This window comes from Ptiloglossa arizonensis, chromosome 3 (genome assembly GCF_051014685.1).
Source record: "Ptiloglossa arizonensis isolate GNS036 chromosome 3, iyPtiAriz1_principal, whole genome shotgun sequence".
Lineage (NCBI taxonomy): Eukaryota > Metazoa > Arthropoda > Insecta > Hymenoptera > Colletidae > Ptiloglossa > Ptiloglossa arizonensis.
Window position 1 is genome coordinate 29975711 of NC_135050.1, and position 18609 is coordinate 29994319.

The 18609-nt window shown below is 47.6% G+C and overlaps 1 protein-coding gene across 1 annotated transcript in view; it reads right to left on the reverse strand.

Annotated features, from left to right (window-relative positions):
• Stumps (DBB domain-containing protein stumps) overlaps positions 1-13102 on the reverse strand; it is a 41347-nt gene extending 28245 nt beyond the window's left edge. Inside the window, exons 1-5 of the mRNA XM_076306904.1 lie at positions 11787-13102; positions 4555-4604; positions 1274-1724; positions 946-1149; positions 369-646 (exon numbers count right to left, since the gene is read on the reverse strand). Of these exons, the coding sequence (XP_076163019.1) occupies positions 369-646; positions 946-1149; positions 1274-1724; positions 4555-4564 (943 nt within the window). The 5' untranslated portion in view covers positions 4565-4604; positions 11787-13102. The remainder of the gene's footprint in view (positions 1-368; positions 647-945; positions 1150-1273; positions 1725-4554; positions 4605-11786) is intronic.
• Between the last annotated feature and the right edge of the window lie 5507 nt (positions 13103-18609).

Genomic DNA, 18609 nt, shown 5'->3' on the forward strand with positions numbered 1-18609 from the left:
CTGTGAGAATCAAAGGCGACATTCACTCTTTCGTTCTGGCGTCTCAATCGAGTCGATTCCGAGCTCTCTTAATCGGTCAATTAAGTTTCATTGCGCTCGCCGCGAACGAGCGATTTCGCTCAAATCAAAATAGAAACGACTAGAAGAAAGAACGTGGAAGAATGGGAGCTTTGATTTACCAACGACGCGTTTCATTGTCGGATCCATCCCCTGGAATTACTCTTTTGCCGTAATTGTTCCACAACGTTTCGAGCTGCCTGCGTTTCGAGTTACGATTTTGATCGTAACGTCCATGTTAACGATCGGGTCCAATCGTTACGCGATTTAGAAAACAACGATCGTTGTAAATGACAGCTTCGTTGACTCACCTCTGCTGGAGGAACTACGATGCCGTCTACGCCTGGACTTACTGCAGGGTCTTTCTTTTTTCTCGTCTACGTGGACACCGTCGACGGTGTCGACTGGCGCGGGTGGTGCCATCGTGTCCGGGTCCATCAGGGCGGTGGAACTTTGGGGTTGTCTTCTGGCAAGGTTGTCTTTGGTAGATGAGACTCGATCTTTGCCCAGAAAGGTACCGATCGAGTGTCTTCTTCGGCCTGCTGCCGCCGAACCTGCCGCTGGCAGGGTGGACGAGAGGTTGTAGTACCTGAAACGCGTCAGTGGTGTCAACAGAACGATCGACGATGGAATCGTAACGATTTGTACGATCGAGTACGATCTAGAAGCTCGAGGAATCAAAATTGGAAAGATTTTACAAGCAAAGACACGGTGCGACGAAGATGATTACAAAGATGGGTAAAATTTTTACTCAAGGGCAAAAGATTTAGATACGAGTGATTTTTCGTGGAAAATGAAAATATTCGAACTTGGCCGATGTTTTGGTTCGATTCGGCGATTGCGTGTTTATTTATCAAAGATCGTATCGAGGTAATTTCAATGACCGACCTAGCGTCGTCGACACCGATGAAAACCTCGCTGGAGTCCGGATCGTCGTCGTCGTCGTCGTCATCGTCGTCGTCGTCGTGACGGTGAGCGTCTCTGGACAATCCACAATACACCATATCGTTGGAGAGAAGCTCGCTGGCGGACTTCAGAACCGCTCTGCTTCGTCCGGGCCGTCTTCTGTCGTTCTCCGAGTGCGAATGCGACCTGCCGAAGACAATAATTTCTTATCGTTCCGCGCAATCAGTCGGTGGACGCTTTCTTTCCCGCGTTAGAGTTCGCGTCTCGTTACGATCGAGGCTCGAAAGCCGCGATCGAGTACTGTACCAACCTGTGGGGCAGGTACGGCGAGGGTGGTGCGACGTCGGAGGGTCGTGGATCGCCCTTGAGGAACTGCTGGGTCCTCTCGTTTTCGGCGTTCGCGCTGACGGATCTGAAGAGGTTCCTGAAGCTTCGTCTCTGGTTGGCGAACGAGGAGCCACCGTTGGTCCCGTTCCTGGTCAACATCGGTGCGCGTTCCTCCGTGGGCGTTGACGGCGTCGAGGCGCCGGAGGCGCTGCTACGGTTGCTCTCCTGTTGCATCAAGGTGCTGGTGGTCGAGGCGGATAGAACGCTCGCGGAGGAGGTCGTGCCCATCTTACAGGGCCGACGTCGAAAGAGGGCCGTCAGCCCGCTGGGCCCTTTCGAGGGCGGCGAGAAGGCGACGCTCGTTGTCGACGTCGGCGTCGTCGCGGACGAGGACGACGCTGCACCGCTCGACAACGAGAAATACGAGGGATTGTCTGTGAACATACGGGCCCAAAGTCATAGAGTCTCTTCGCTCAACTCGAGGCCGCGTCCCGTCCAAGACGCTTTGGTCGCGTCCTCTCTAAACGTTCTGGCTCGCGCACAAACTCATCGGTCCGTTCGGCTCGACACTTTCGACTCTGCTCTTCCGTGAAAACGGAGAGTCTCTCGATTCTCGAGAGCGAACAACGCGGTTAACCAGAGACGATCTCCGAACGCGACGAGGTGCGTACTCGTTTCAACGCGGGAGCGATGCCTCGGCACTGACGTTCGAAACTGTCTTCACACCGGAGCCACTCGACGACCACGATCGCTTCGACGTGGAAAAATTCCCCGTGCGTCGTCGAGACGATCGACGTCGCGAGAATCTATTTTGTCCCCCCGAGGAGGTTCGATCGTCACGGGACACGAGTAAGGTACGAATCACCGCGTTCCAGTACGAGAAAAACAAAATGTTCGCGACTAGACGAATACGAGGTCCACCTGAGACTGCTCGGTCAGAGAGATACGCGATGTCTATAGGACGCCATCAACGAATCGAATGGTACTTGAAAGTGGGGGGATGGACCGGACGTTGTATTGTCCCCCACCCCGTAAACCAGAAGCGAGGAACGAGGCAGACGTACACGGCACCGGAAGTTCGCCACCGTCGTTCACGATCCACGCGTTGTTACTCTTCGAAGATGAATCGAGCTCCCGAAGACGGCCAGAGGAGCCAGCCCGAAACTTACGAGCCGAGTTTCCTGCGAACGAGTTCCGACGAGCCTCGACCAGCCAGCTTCCCGCTTGTGAAAATATTTTTGGAAATAGCTGACCTCCCGACCCGTTTCCACGAGCCTCGGCTGTACCAATATTGATCCTTTTAGGATCTCCTCGGAGAGAGGGCTGGATCGCGAATTCACGAAAGCTCGGATACCGTAAAGAGAACACGATATTACGGTTTATTTCCATTCCTTTTAATTCCTTTCGTTCCACTTCGTGCTACTCGAACTTTCCCGTTTCTCCTCGATTCTTTCGCAGCGTAGAATTTTCATCCGGATCGTGGAACCGCAATGGTGAAAATTCTTAAGAGTTCCCGGAACGTTGCATTCAAACGAGTCGAAAGTTTCGAAGCGCCGGGTATTTGCAATATCTCGGACGATTTGCAATATTTGCCGCAATCGTGTCGACTCTTTGCACCGTAGCAAAATTCTAGCAACAAATTTATCTCGTTGACATATTTAAAAATATAACAGCGCATGTTTAAAATCTTTTTTGGAAAAATACAACGATGAACTTTCGAATCGAAGGCAACGGAAAGGGATTATCGTTGCGTACGAACACTTTGATCGTCGTACGAACGATCAGTGACCCAAAATGCACGGAAGTAAAATTATATTTGGCGTAGCCTTTGAACGATCGAGGAATGACAAAATTGGACCTGGAAAAGACGAGTTAACTACGTTAGATTTGCATTTCCTGTAGAGCAAAACGCACCGAATCGACGCTCGTTAGTTTCCCTGGCCGTTTACAAGTGCATACCTGTCCCGCGCGTAAAAGCGAGAATTAATGCATTTGGAAGAGAAGTCGACGGGCGGAGAATTCAATGGATCGAACGTAGCGGATCGTTGAAAATCTGTGAAATTTGCGCGGTCGACGGGGATTACGTGACGAGAGTGTGAGAATCGAAACGGGAACGGTTCCCAAGTACGTTCTTCGCCTACGAATTCGAGTCTCGCTTCGCCGATCGCCGATCGAAATCTTTCGACAGATTCCTCCTGTTTTCTCTGCATTTCTCGAACGTGTTCGAAAACTTAACGAAGCTCCTTCAAAATTTAACGAAACTTCTTCTCCGACGCTCCCCGCAAGATCGATTCTTCTTTAGCTTTTTCGTCGAAGCACCGAGCGTAGACGTCGAGTTTCGTGTTTCGTTCGGAATCGCGAGTCAAAGAAGCCGCCGACACTTTTATCGGGGGATCTTTTTCAATCGTACAGTGGATGGAAAAGATCTTCAAAAACGACGCCGCTCGAGGTAAAATTTCTCCTCGCTTTTGTCAACGATCGTTCGAACGTTCGATCCCTTTAACGGAGCTCGAGAACCGTTGAGTTTTTTTTCGAGATCGGTATACTCTGTTCGAGCGTTTCGTCGATACTGTAATTCGTTGCGGGAAGCGCTGGCGTGTTTAGAACGGTATCATCGTACGGAAGTTTTGCACCGAAACTGAATCGAACACGGCACGGATAAGGCTGATATATTTTAGCCGAGGATCTCGAAGCGGACCTGATTTCACGCGAGAGACAGAGAGCGCGGTAACTGTCGCGCGGAAAATTAAACGGAGTTCGAAACGAGGGCGAAAATACCCGAGAAGGGAAGAGGTGAACGAGAATCGATAAATACTTCACCGAAAAACCTCGACGACGTGAACCTTGAAAAACAATCTAACGAGAAATCGTTAAAAAAGAATTCGAAACGAGACGGAAATTGAATAATCGAAGGAGAAGCGAGGACCGGTGACTGGAAAGTTAAAAAGGCAGCGGTTAGGAGGAAAAAAAATTTTTTTTTAAATTTTAAATTCATAACGATCGTCAGAAACGTATTTTTAGCTCGCGGCGAGAGGTCGATTTCGAGAGGACAATCGAACGATCCGGCCGAAGAAATTTATCGTCAGCTTACGCTATTGACTCCTACGAAATGAAAAACGAGAAACGCATCGGTAGGGCGGAATACGCGGTAGCCAGGCCCGCGATACGTGGCCGCGTGATTATGCGTGAAACGCGTGACTCGGGTGCGAAAGCGTCTTCGAGATACGTGGCCACGGATTGGTCCAAGAACGGGTAAAAGCTTACCGACTGCCATGGTGACCTCTTGCACGAGAAACCGCTGCTATCCCGATGCTCTGGAACAACAGAAAAGTCCACACGGTTAAACAATCTTCCCCGCGTTAAAGCTGAAAGAAAGAGAATCAAAAACATCCTCCACTCTTTTCCACGATTTTATTACGATGCGCAATTCGATCGTTTAGTCCCCTTTGTCCACGGGCGAACGTTTCTTAAAAATCTACCGCAAAGGAAAGGAAGTATGGAAAAGCAAAGGGTACAAGAATTATCGTAATTGTAATCATCATTTTTCTTTCGAGTTCGAAAGGAAAATTACGTTCCTTCGACACTTTTGCCTGTATTACAGTTCCTGTTCGCGATACGAGACGTAAATTGTGTAGCTATTTCCTCGGCGAGCTTGAATTTGTGAAATTCTGAAATTCGGTCACTCCTCGTCCCTTTTACTTTCGAAACTGCCACAGTTAAACGGTGAAAATTGATTATCGAGAGTAAAAACGTCCAATTTTCCAGTCTAAATCTCTCGTTTTGTCGAGGCTCCCTCGAAAGTCAATTGAAATGCTCGAAAATAGAGAAAAAGCACCGGGCATTCGTCAATTTTTGCGCAGCGTTCCAATCAATCGACGGCCGTACCAATCAGTCGTCGATCGTGTCGATAGATTCTCATCGAAAATTTCTGCCAGCGGAGTTTTACCTTTTGTGCGCGTATCTCGTTAATAAAGGGAGAGGGGGTAGAAAAAAAGGGAGCCACGTGAAATAAAATCGATCGAAAGCGGAGGTCCGCGAGGTTGGCGGGAATTCGAACCTCCCTTGTCCTTTAGCGTAATTCGTACATCATCGTTATCGTTGTTACGTCGATATTTACGTTCGTCGTTTTTCTCTGTAGGTGTACTCGAGATATATTTTTGTATCGCGTACAGTCCGGATGGTTGTGTTCGGAAGCTTGGCGGCGCAGCTCGCTTCTTTACGCGCTTATCTTTCCTGTATCTTGTCCTTCGCAATAAACGAATATTTACTTTGCAACGTACGATGTCGCGGTGTTTGCGCGATAAAGGTAAACTAAATAAATAAAATTGTACACGTTCCGGGTTCGAACTCGCGCGTCGCCTCGTCTCGATTCACCGGGCGTCCCGCGGCCCATGACGCTTTCAGCGTCAGTTTCATTCATCGCTGGAAATACGCTCGAATATTATATTTAGAGCGAACGCAGGGAGACGCGTGTCGCGCGAGAGTCGCGACAGGTTTATGGTGGTGGGCACGGGGTGTAAAAGGGGGATGGGATCGAGCGGTAACCGTCTCATTCACGTTTTATCTGGGCGATATTGGCGTGCGATCTTGCTACACCGTCCCTGTTCGTGTTTTCATCTCCATCGGACCGTTCGTGCACCAGCTTCCTCCTATCTCGTGTTTCGTAATTTCGCTCTATAACATTCTTGGCTATTTACGGGTCGTTCTATCGATTCTTCGCGCGTTACCCACCGGGTGGCTTCCGTAAAACGAACGACGCGATCACTTATCTTCGACGCATCGGAGTAACAGAGCGATCCGAGAACCGTGTCGGAAAATTAATAAGCGTGTACCGGGGACTCGAAACGATACGGGGATGGTCAGTCACTCGACGACCTTGCGCGGTCAATTTATCCCTGTTCCACTCTCCGACTGTACATCTGCGAGAACCTTCCGTTTTCGAGTCGCAGTCCCTCCAAGTTGTCGCGCTTTACCAAATGTTCGTAGCGATCATTGGCAGTCACGCGCACGTCAGAGGTACACTAGTTGCTTACAAATCGAGTTCAACGCGGTACGCGTTCCCGCCAACAACGCGTGCATTTTTCTTACATTTGAGAAAGTACCGTGCGTCGTTCCTTCGTTCGGAATTTATTTCAACGAAAAAGATTCCCGTTCGTCCTATTGGGAATTTTCGGTCCAGCTTGTACAACGCTGTACCGAGTTTCGTAATTTTCTTACGGAACTTGTTCCCGCGCGAGGCCCCTCGACGTTACGTCGAGGTGTTACGTTGATGAGTATAATTATTCCTAGACATGCTACGGTACCTTCGTGCGTGGCAGTATCGAATGCACGCGCAACTGCACCTGCGCACCTCGTCTTTGTTGCGCCTTACGCGGAAAGATAAAATTTCGATCGTCCCGGTTCTCTCGATTCTTCGGCGTTCGATCGCTCGAGCTTCGAGACACCTTTCGCGAGTTCGTATCTTTCCGATTGTATTCCATCGATCCGTGAAAATCGAAGAAACGCGCGACGCAATCGACGAACGTTAATTAACCACTCTCGGCGTTCCAATTGCATCGTCGTCCTCGGTCCAGGAAAATTAACGTTCCCCGGGATGTCCTCGTCTCGGCAGGATAATCCCCGGGGGCCAGGGGCGTACCAGGATACCCGCAGGCCTCGAATCTTATTAAACGATCGCGTTCAAATAGATTCTTTCGTTCGAACGCGGACGTTACGACACTTTAACGCGCTTCGGAACAAGATCGATAAAATTTGACAGATGTTTAGCGAAATGTACAGAGTGCTTCCGTTTGATCTATGAAAACGTATTCGTCTGTGAAAATAATTTCTAGAAACGACCTCGTTTCTCGACCCGTTGAAATATCGTAAACCCTTGGAACGGTGCGTTTAAATTTCCCTCCGTGGACATAATAGTAACGAGTATCGTACGTTTCGCTCGCGAAGCTATCCGTTTATTTGCGTTCCCGTTTGGCACAAAGGAACAAGCGCTAATCGCGAATAACGTTTCCCTTAAACAAAACGAATACTTCGTAGACACTCGACACTTTGTCTATCGTGGCCGATGGATAATACGGATCTGTTCCAGGTCGAAATTCGTTTCCGAGAAACTCGTTCGAATTCCGGCAGCGGGCAGCTCGCGGCTCGCGAGCTTCTGGTTGTTGCAGCAACCGGAGTTGCTACTATTTTCGTGCAGCTTCCGACGAAGATGGAGAGAGGAGAGCGTGCCAGGAGTGGAAGGAGAGAGGACGGGAGAAGGAGAGGCTAGGGTTATCGTTCCCATGAAAGCTCGAGCACTCTGATTTACTCCCCTGTCCAAATGGATCAGCTGATGAGACGGATCACGGTGGTACGATGCGCAAGTTTCTTGCGTTCGTTGCAACGTTGCGAGCGTGTTGCGTTGCTCGTCGTTCTTTTCCGTTTATCGTTCTCTTTTTCCGCGTTCGGCGCATTCCGCGAAACAAAGTATCGAGTACCCGAGTACGGAATAGCGTCAACGGAGAAATCATTTTTCGAAACGCTCTTTTCGGAATTATTCTTCTCACGTTGCGATCTACGGAGGTATCATCACCGTAACGTGTTCCCCGCGCTGCTCTTCTCGAGCTGAAAATCCTTGTCGTCGTTTTCGTTACCGTACTCGTTCCGGTAGCTTCGCGTCGTTGATACGTTTCGCGCGTCGGTGTTGTTTCCGATTTCGTTCACTCACTTGGTACGCAAAGTGGCACACTCGTTATATTGTTCGAATAATCTCGAGATGTCTCTTGATGGAACTGTTGACTCGCGAATGCAAACACTTTGATTGACAGATATTTTCAAGGTCATCGATTTCATACGACGGAAGGTTACGGCTACGATTCGGAAGATTTTAACGAACAAAATGGTCCGGAAGCCAGAATATCGAAGAAAAAAGTTTGCGTTCGCATCGGACGCGTCTTACACTTTCGGCTTAGGTATAGCGTTTCTCTGTGCGCGTTGCGCGATCGAGATGTCGGTATTAATATTATTATTTGTAATAGCTACGTAAATAATAGACACAAAGTTTGGCGCAAAATGCACAGTCAAATGGTAGATTCTGTCATTCCCTCCGTATAGCGTAACTACTCGGTTTTGGGTAAATATAAACCGACACAGGAACATGCACGCGTATCCTTTTTGCCAACGAAATGTTGAAACCGATGTAAACGGAAATTCTTGCACTCAAGATCGCCCGAAGGTCACGTTGAAATAGGTCGTCGAGCGCAATTGAATTATAGCAGCACGGCAAGCAATTTTAACTCGATATAAGCCGTTGAACGTCAACTATACGCGGATGTCAACTGTGACATCGCGCGGGCAAGCGTGTCTCGTTTAAAAATACCACGACGAGATCGAAACGTTGAAAGACGCGACCTTGAAGGAAAAGCAATCGGTCGATCGTAACGTTTGCGATTGTTCACCCACCGTCCGTACGAATTCGATCTCGGTTGCTCTCGTCGTACGGTCGAGAACAATGGGGACTCGTTAAGACCAACGTCGAATGTTCTCAACTTTGATTCGGATTCGCTCGAGCACGGTACTTCCTCGTGTAACGTTCGAAAATCGAAACGACCGGTCATCGATGCGTCGAGCACTGGTAGAGATTTTTTGATCCGTACCGCTCGAGTCGAAGAAACGCAAAGAGCGGTGGGTATGTCACCCGATCGGGAATACGAGCCACGAATTCGATCGATACTCGAGAGACGACCGTCTCCTTTGATCGGTGAAACTTTTCCCACTGGTCGGGAAACTCGAGTTCCGAAATTCGCCGATGAAGCAGTTCCGTGAAACGAATTTTACACGGAAAGCGGTCGAAAGCGTTCCGAGCGCGCTATTTCTGCCTCAAGGTGAGAAAGAAGTTCGTCGATCGCTGGTGGGTCAACCTGAACTGCATTTAACTCGTACGCGATGCACCTGCTTTTGTGCGCAATGAAAAGGGGAGTTGCATCCGGCGGTGCACGTGCTCTTGTAAAGAACCGCGCGTGCACTCGTTTTTACGCGCGCGCAAGGGCACGAATCGTTCCTTTAAACGCGATGCGGCCCATGGATCGTTAATTAACACGGGACAGGTAAATCGAGCCGATATGCAAATCAACGACGCCTAGTTCTACGTCGCTCGCACTTTTTTCCCCTCTCGACTGCGCTTGCTCGCCATTTTTGCTCCACGTTGCGTGCCAAAGGTTTCTTTCCGTTCTTCTCTCGTTCCTTCTCGAGCTACGCGGTACTTTATTATCAAATTGGATCGCCTGGTAATCGCTCGAACATTTTCTCGTTCGAATAGACCTATAGTCTCGAAAAGACCGCGCACGCCTTGTAGGTTCGCGGCGTTAATGAAAATAGAAACGTTTCGGTAATCCAACGGGCAGTAGATCGTTTCTTGCTCCGAGTTGGAAATATTTAAACTCGTTTGGAAGAACGCGTTGACTAATGTTTGCGCGTAGATTGTATACCACATCTATACCAGTCGTACGTACAGAATTGGCAATTTGAAATCGCAAGTTGAAAGAAATTCAACATCGGAATAAAATTTCATTCGCGAAGCGTTGAAACAGCAACGAAAGCTCGACGTTTCGGATATAACGGGCAAACACTCGATTACCGTTGAAATGAAAAATTCGGTCGATTCGATCGCGATACATCGGTATCTTTCATTCGAGTCGCGCGCGACGCGCATTTTTATTCGCATTGTTTGTCGCTTACGCAACGGATCGACGCTTATGGCACCGACGTCGCGGACCAACGGAGTGCACATGCACGTTCAATCAGACCCGAATACGACCCTCTCGCGTCGCTACTCGCCACTCGTCAAGGTCTACCGATCGTCGTATTTATCGTAAGCGTCGCGTGGTCAAAAATTTTACTACACGCGCTTTAGTTTCACTTTTCGTATCGGCGTCGCTTTCTCCAATTGTGACATTTAAATTCTTTGACGAAGAGTGCGCAGAAAATGAACGTTTAAACAAATTTGCGTCGACGCTCCACTGGCCGCGAATCTACCGCGCAAAAGAAAAGATAAACGTTGTACCAACGTGCGCGGTCCAGAATTTATTTTTGGAGTTACAGAGAATCAAAGAACGCGCTCCGATGACTTTCCACGGGCAATGTTTCGCCCGTTTCGTTTTCGTTAATTCGTTCAAATACGGAGAACGGAGCTCGGAATCCACGCCGAAGAAACATTTTTTTCTTCTTTCGCGCGCTAAATTTATTTCCTACTAAAAACTGTTTGTCCTCTCCAGCGTAATCGTTTCGAAAATTGTTCGTTTACGTTTCAAAGGGCCGTTTCGGGCAAAAGTTACGTTATTTCGAGAGCGTTTCATTTGTATTTAAATTCCGTTATAAAGAGTGGTTATATGCTACCAAACGATACATTTTTTAAATAAATTCTTCCGTTGGCCGGCAACAATGGATACACACTACGATAATAATGACTGAACGTTGTTATTAATTATTTTTGGTTTCCCTGGCAAATTTTGAAAACGTTCCGTTTCCCAAAAGGTGACATCTTGTCCTAGATCGCCCGTGGACTCGTAACTCTTCGCTATTGTTATTACTAAATGGTGCAAGATCGACGTCGTTGGATCGGGGAAAACTTTTATTTCCAAGATTATACATTTCCTTTCCATTTCCGATACATTTCCTTTCTTACGTAACCGTGAGCGTTCCTCGTCGTGTCCTCGGAATTTTCTCAACCTTGTCGTTTATCGTACTGGAATGGCTCGGGACATTTGAAGAAAAAATGTCGAGAATGAAAATAAATGTACAAACGTACGCAAATAGAACTGGCATCGAGGTCGAAGTTTGAAAGTCCGTGCGAAAGCGCGGGGAACGATTTCGCGCGTAACGTCCGAGCGTCTGGTTAGGTTCGGCTGTCAGGTTCGATCTATTAATATACACGGTGAGCTGCCTGCCTAATTCCTAATGGAATATTCGTGCAGATTTCTCGACGTGGACGCCTTAAAAGTATTCGTTGCTGGAGCATGCGCGACGGAGCTCCGACTCGGTTAATCGCGATGAAAATACGCGAAGCGAAACACGAGGATAAAAACGAAAAACGACCGCAGCGGCGACAGGTTCTAGCTCAAGATCGGCGAGGAATCGGCTAGAGGAATTCGAACGACTCCCCTTAGAAAGAAATTAAGACGCGTCTTTCCGAAAATTGACAGAGTCGTCCGATCAGCTGATCCGTCCGCGTGCTCGGCGTTCCACGAAGAATATTCTTCCCGGTAGACGAAATCCGTGTTCTAGTTCGAGGGAATGCTTTACGTTCCTGTACATTTCGTGCATCGACGGAAATAAATTCGCCTTAAGGTAACGTTAGACCCGAGGAATTTCGACGAGCCGTCGATGAAGTCGATAACGTCCCACCCGTACGAATCGTTTCGCAGAGATCGTAAAAGTGGACGAGTTTTGAGATGGAAACGTACGCGAGACGATCGATTTTCTTGTTCTCGTTCGTTTCGTTACAGTGTCGCGTTTCGTCTTACCTTGAATTATTTACGAACGATCGGCCCGACACGACGCTCTCATTTTTCCTCGAGTTTTTCCTTTCGACGTCGTTGAATTCACTTCTCGTCGAGAGAATATATCGGCCTCGGTTGATCCTCGAGTAATCGCCGCGTCGTTTTCTTCGAAGCACATTCGCCGGCTCCGAAAACGCGATTAATCAATCGCGGACAAGGTTCGCGATTGAATCAAAGTATTTCCAAGGAAATAACACTTAGAATCGCGAATGTTTTTGTTTCGTCGAGCGTAGGAGGAGAACGCATCAAAGCTGGCATTATTCGTCCGTAGCGAAACCCTTCGCGCTTCCCTTTTATTTCGTCCCTTCGTTCTCGAGGTGGTGCGTCAAAGTACACTTCGGAGGTACGCGTTGGATCAACATTGAACGATGTTCCCGTCAGTTTCTTTTTCTCGCGCTTCCCTTGCAAAACGTTCTTACGCTTCGATTCCGCGAAAATGTCTCGCGTAATCTTTCGCAACTTTTCCTCGAGTTCCGGTCTTTCGAACCGCGTTAGACGACAGGTCGAACGGGTCTCGAATCTTCTCTTCCGTGAGGATTGGTCGTCGTTTTTAAAACCGGCCGATCAAATTTTCCATTCCGTTTCAGCACGAACTTTCGTACCTCTGTCTTCGTACAAGTTAACTTTCGAACTTCCTTTCGAGCGAACGGTAAAAGTTCGAGTAAAATTCGAAGGGGAAACCTTCCTTTCGTGCTCCTCTTTCCCGATAAAATGCAAACGAGAACGATCGCGGAACACTCTGCCCGGGCAACTTTTAACTTCGGACTCCGTGTCCAAAGAAACCTCGGTTATGATTTACGTTACTAGTCCTCGACGGACGTTTGTTTGCGCGGTGCCGGAGGAAGCGGTTTCCTGTTCCGTTCGTTGAGCGGTTAACGCGAAATCGTTGGCAAAAAGAACGTCCAAGAGTGTCTTCTTCGGTCCTCCGCGATCTCGATCGGACTCGCAGCCGAGGCCCGTTTCGCGACGTCGCGATCTATTTGTAAAACTGGCCGAAGAAATATCTCTTCTTCCGTTGTTCGCGAGCGGGAACTTCCCGAGCACCGATCCGCGATCTTTTCCTACGAAAGGAGATCGTTTCGGTCCGATTGGTCTTCGAAGGGTAGTTTTTCTTCGGTGACACCGCGCAATAGTTGTCGTTCTCGTTGTCGAGGGTCCGTGGTGTCGGTGATATCGTTGCGAAGGAAGCGCGGGAAGCGTTTCGTGATCGTTGACGCGGTGGAAGACGAGCCGCGTGTTGTACGGGGTTGCGCTCGAAGGAGGACCGCGCACAAGCACGGCACAACTCTTCACGGAATACTGACAAGCCAGGGCAGAAGAGAAGCCTCGCGACGATGCCATGTGACCGTCATTCGTGCTCTCCTTCTCTTCTCTTCACTGCCACCACCCACGCATCTGGCAGTGCCCGAAGAAACGCCCATGTGCGCCGGCAGCGTTATTTCGAGATAAATAAGGAGGGCCCCCCTCCCCCCGATCGAGGAGCAGACACGGTGCCGGCGCACGGAAAGCGTAAAAGGGAAACCGAGGGTATATTCCTCTAATGGCAAGAATCGCGGCGCAACGATGCTCCGCTTAGAACTAAATATAATTAACCGCGCGATTCGGCCGCCCGCGACTTCGAGCCGAGTTGCGTTTGAATTCGCGCGGGAAGATTTCGGCTGGGCAGCTTGGTAGATTTTTGGGAGAAATCGGTGCACGGACCGTTTACCTCGCTTCCCTCCCTTTGCGCTTCTTCGAGGGAGTAGCTACCGCGCTCGTTGTCCAAGGTCAACGAGCATTACTATATTATTCTCGTTACCGTGTCCTTTTTTCTCTTTCCATCGTTCCTGCACCCATTGTCTCTGAACTTCCTATTCCGATTTTGCTTTCTTTTTGTTCCATTTCGTTTTAGCTCACTTCGTGTTACTTCTCTTCCTTATCGACGTAATTATCATCGTACATATTTATTCGTATTTTCTATTCTTCTTTTCTTCTCTCTTCTCTTTTTCTTATTCCTTGTTCTTTTATCGCGCTCCTATTGTAGCGTTTCCAAGGTTGGGTTAATAAGAGCATACAGCTGCACCTCGGCTTTGCACCGAACGTGTATTTCATTTTACTTTCTTCGCTTCACTTTTCATTCGTCGCCGGACCCTTCGTTCGGATAGAAATATTGTCCACCTCGTGGTTAGGGTTTTCGTACCTTTTCAAAGTTAGCCTCGATTTTCGAAACGGGAGCGTAGAAACGGAGAGCGATGCAACTTCTGCGAGCTGTTGAGGAAAAAACCGAGTCGGGAGAAAAAATGTTCGGTAATCCTTGAAGATGCACTTGACGATCGCGAAGAAGAGGGACGCGGCGCGCGTGCACGAGCGGCTGCAAAGAATTTCTGTTGGGGTAAGGTTAGTGCCGCGCGCGTGCACGCTTGCGTGTCCTGTCACGCATGTGCGTACGGAAACAGAGCGGAGCGTGTATTTCCTCCGGCGAGGATAAGCGCGTTTCCTTTCGGAGTAGAACACTGTGACCCTTTCGACGTGTTCTCCGTCCCTTTTATCGCCGAGACGATCGCCTCGGACTCGCCCCGATCCGTCGAAGAGTAAAGATTTTTAACAACCAGCCGTTGCAATAATCTTACCCAGAGCGAAGGACCGTTTATCGCGTTCGATCGCCGTGGCCGCAACTACTACCAACACCTATTACTCGCGTTTCGAGCCAGCCACCTTTTTAAATTACCACTGCAGAATCTACCACCGTTTTTAAAACGCGAACGGCAGTTCACGATGCACGAAACACGGTCTACGGTATCGATCTCGATAATTACCCGAAAAGGTAATCTTTGGTACGAATTAGAAGTCGCGATTCAAAATAGAACGATCGATTCATTTCACTCTGTAATCGCCCGTGTACGTGTTGTTGCGCTTCGAATGCGATCAGCCTTTGGCGCGGTTTCAATTTACCTTCGATTAACTTAAAAAGGTGCCTCGTCGACGATTCTTTGGAGGGAGCGAGGTGGTCGGAAAAAATTCCACGAGCGTGAAACGTTATCCACGATTAATCGTCACTCGGGTGGAAGGGATAACGACACGCTCGGTGGAAACGAGGAGAAATAATTTGATTTGCAGCCCGATAACGGATCAAAATAGTAAAAATTTCGTTTCAGTGATGAACGTCGGGGTTAGCCTCTAATTGCCGCGCTCGCAACTCAATGGTTTTATTGCGGTAGATACCAGCCTCGATGGAAGAATCGAATCTAGATACGTTGCCCGACTCTCGAGTTATAAAACCCTAAGTTGATTCGGTCAAGAATTAACTTCTCGGCAATATTCGCGTACAGGGTGAACGATTTTAACCATCGAATCCAATGTGTGTGGGTTACAGTAGTATCAAAACGATCGATCGGAATTTTTGACGCTCCGTGAATGTTTATAATACTTGGAAAGTGATTTTAACACGTCGAATTGGATCGAATCGCGACTCGAGTTTCTTTAAAAATAATACGTCGAACCGAAAAAATGAAATGTACAAGGGTTGAAGGAGTTTCAGGCAAAAGAATAAGAAGACGAAAGCGTCAAAGACATTTAAACGTCGTTCGAGAAACAGAGAGAGCAATCGAGAGTTGCTACAGGAAATGTCTAAACGTGTCTTCTTTCAACTAAGGAAAAGGTAGATTTTTAAACGCGAAGCGCGTATCCAACGATGATATTTAAATTTCAATTTACACAGGGAGCTACGTAATTTGTCTACGAACGACGAAACATTGATCCAGAATACCGTTTCGCGATCGAAATGAAAAAATTGTAAAATTTGTATCCGGTACTTGCAATAACAAATCGGTTCGCAGATAAACCTGGCGCACCCAGTATACGCAGAAGCGTGCGAAGAAGCAATCTGATTGTTCGCGATTTAAAAGTCCGCGGAATTAAGTACATATTACGGGGAAAGATTGTATTTAATCGCGAAAGGTAAGGTTCTAACAGAGAAATTAAATTGTTTGCCATGGTAACTGTTGTTTGAATTATTTATGGATTTGGAATGCTTCGATACCGTGGTAATGGCACAGTGCGATCGCTCTTGGCACACGATCCTCGAAATTTAGCGAACTTCGTTGCAAAGGAATCGATCGTAAAACGATGTCTCGTACAATGTTCGTAACTACCGATTGTTATTCGACGAAACGCGAGTTTTTCGAGATAAATTTTTTAAAGTCTCTTCGCGGAACGAGGTTCGACGATTTTTGTTTTCCCGGGTGATGGAAACGACGGTAGCTCGGAGTCGAAGAGACGCGAACAACGTTGACGAGGATTCTCGACCATGAATCTCGATCGGTGGCCAAAGGACGAAGCGAAATTCGATTTCTCACGGTGAAAAATTCTTCGATAAAATAGAAAATCCCCGTAGAGGGAAGAAGAGAAGGCGAAGGCGAGCAACGACGAAACGTATCGATGATTTATTGCTGGCAGCTGTACGAGCGTCGCCTTTCCGACGTGTACCTCGATTCTTTTCAAGCCGAGTAAAACAAACGACGGAGGCACAAAGGCGAAATGGTTAAGCGGTTCTCCTAAATTCGAAGAAGCAGCTCGTTCTGTTGCAGCTCCGTGGCTCGTGCTATCACGTGCCAGCGACTCGAACGCTGAAAAATGTGGCCGCCGGCCGTTCGACTTGCCGATTTGTCGGGAGAAACGTTGACATTTGCCCGACACGTGTTTCACACGTTTCGACGCTGAGCCTCCTGTTTCCGGCACTCCCTGCCTCCGACGGTGAAATCCATCACCATTTTCTCGCGAAATTTCGTCGTAGAAATCTTTGCTCGGCTGGCAAAATCATCGTCGATAACAGAGACGAACACGGTTCGAGTACGCCACCGATATCGTTCCGTGAGATTTTTTTTTTCCTCGTTGGAAGAAACAGAGAAAAATGATATTTAATTTTCTTACGCAGAATTCAATCATCTTTAAGAATATATTTAAAAGGCGTTTTAATATTTTTACGAACGACGAATATGTATCGTCGAAGATAGAAATCCGTATTGTTCAGGTTCTATTCGAACTAACCCTTTTCACCGATTCGAGAAGAAAAGATGGAAAATCGAAGAAAATCGAACTCTCGTGGACTCGGCCGAAGGATATCCGAAGACCTACTTGTATCGTTAAAGAAGCTTCGATTCTGTAAGAACGGAAGCCGCGTCTATATTCAGAGGGAGCCGAGGAAAGAACCAATGAGATACCTGGACGAGATTAAAAGTAAAACTCAACGACGACACTGTTACGGAAAGCTCCAATTGTCGAGCGACGCCTCGTTACTGGGAGCTTTCTTCGTTAAAAAGCTCGAGGTTTTCCCGAGACAATAGCCTTAACAGCTGTAAAGCAGAGGTACCGATAATCAGTGCCGTCTTCAGCGGAAGCGAGACGAATGCATAATGAGCTTACCGCATTCAGTCACGTTTTGGTGTCTTCTTCTCCCGTCCTCTCCCATAATCCCGTGGAAAATTTGAATTTCTAATGACGTACGAGCTTGGAGAGGATTATCCGCGAGACGCCGTCTCCTCGCGCCTTCTCGACTTCTGTAAATGTGTACCTTCCATTCGCATCGAATTAAACCGAGTGGTTAAATATTTGCCAAGTGGAACACCTTCGACAGGAGTTTCTTTCCCTTGAAGCGCACCGCGCAAGACGGTCGTCTATTTCGCGTGCTCGGTGAAGTCCGCGCTCCGCGATATTCAGGGTGTGTCGGGAATCCTGGTACCGACGAAATGAAAGCGAGATCTATCCGATAAGGTGTGCACAGATTCGCGCAGGAGCGAAACGTCGGCCTTCCCTCGACGTGTCTGGCTGTTGTTGACAGCTCTGTAAATTTCGAAAAGCTAGGAATTTTTTTTCACCGTTAACGATCACGGGTAAGAAACACGGGTCGGTTATATCGTTCCGCTTTTTGTCAGAGTCGTCGTACAGAGTGCTCTCAGAACTGGAAGATAATTACGATCGGAACCTACGTACCTAACCCAGACCCGCTTTCAAGTGGCAAAACCGAGACCGCGAGTTCACTCGAAACCGGGCTAGGTATTGATTTTTAACTGCCCAACGAGGAAAGGGAATGGGATATACCGAGTTCCGTGCTCTACCTTTTCCAAAACCATATCAATATTTCGAAAAGCTATGGGACCGAATAACAGTGGCGTACTCTAAACGAGGTCCGATCAACTTTGCGTGCAGCAGTTTTTAGTGTTCACGGAATCGAAACATTTCACGAATCAGAGTTTTTGAAGCAGTATCGAGCACGATTGAATCATTTTTTGGTAAATTTGAAATTTACTTATTGCAAGATTTACAATTTGTATAATTTTTAATAGTTGTAAATAATTCGTTGTTCCATCGTATAGTTGCGATAAATCAACGAATCACTCATCGTTTCACTGGCTTTATTAATTTTATTCGAGTAATTACAGAGAGACCAAAAGTAATATAAGTTTAAAGGGCTAATATCCTGTGAGGTTCGTCGGAAATGGATACTGCAATGGAAACCGGGATGAAAATATGTCGGTACACGAAAGAGCCTCCTGAACGCACGCAACCTGTTTCGCGCGAAAGTATGCCACGATATTTGACGCGCAAGTAGCGACATCCCGAGATTTAAATTACGTCGGTTAATATTTATCCGGATAAAGTTTCGGATATTCGGTAAAAGTTAACTCTCTCGTTTAATTTTTTTCATATTTTTGGAATAAGCGCTGACACGTGTACTATTTATTAATTAGAGGATCTGATTAATGTGACGATCGATACTTTTAAAATTGATCAAATTCTGCGAGCCAAAAAA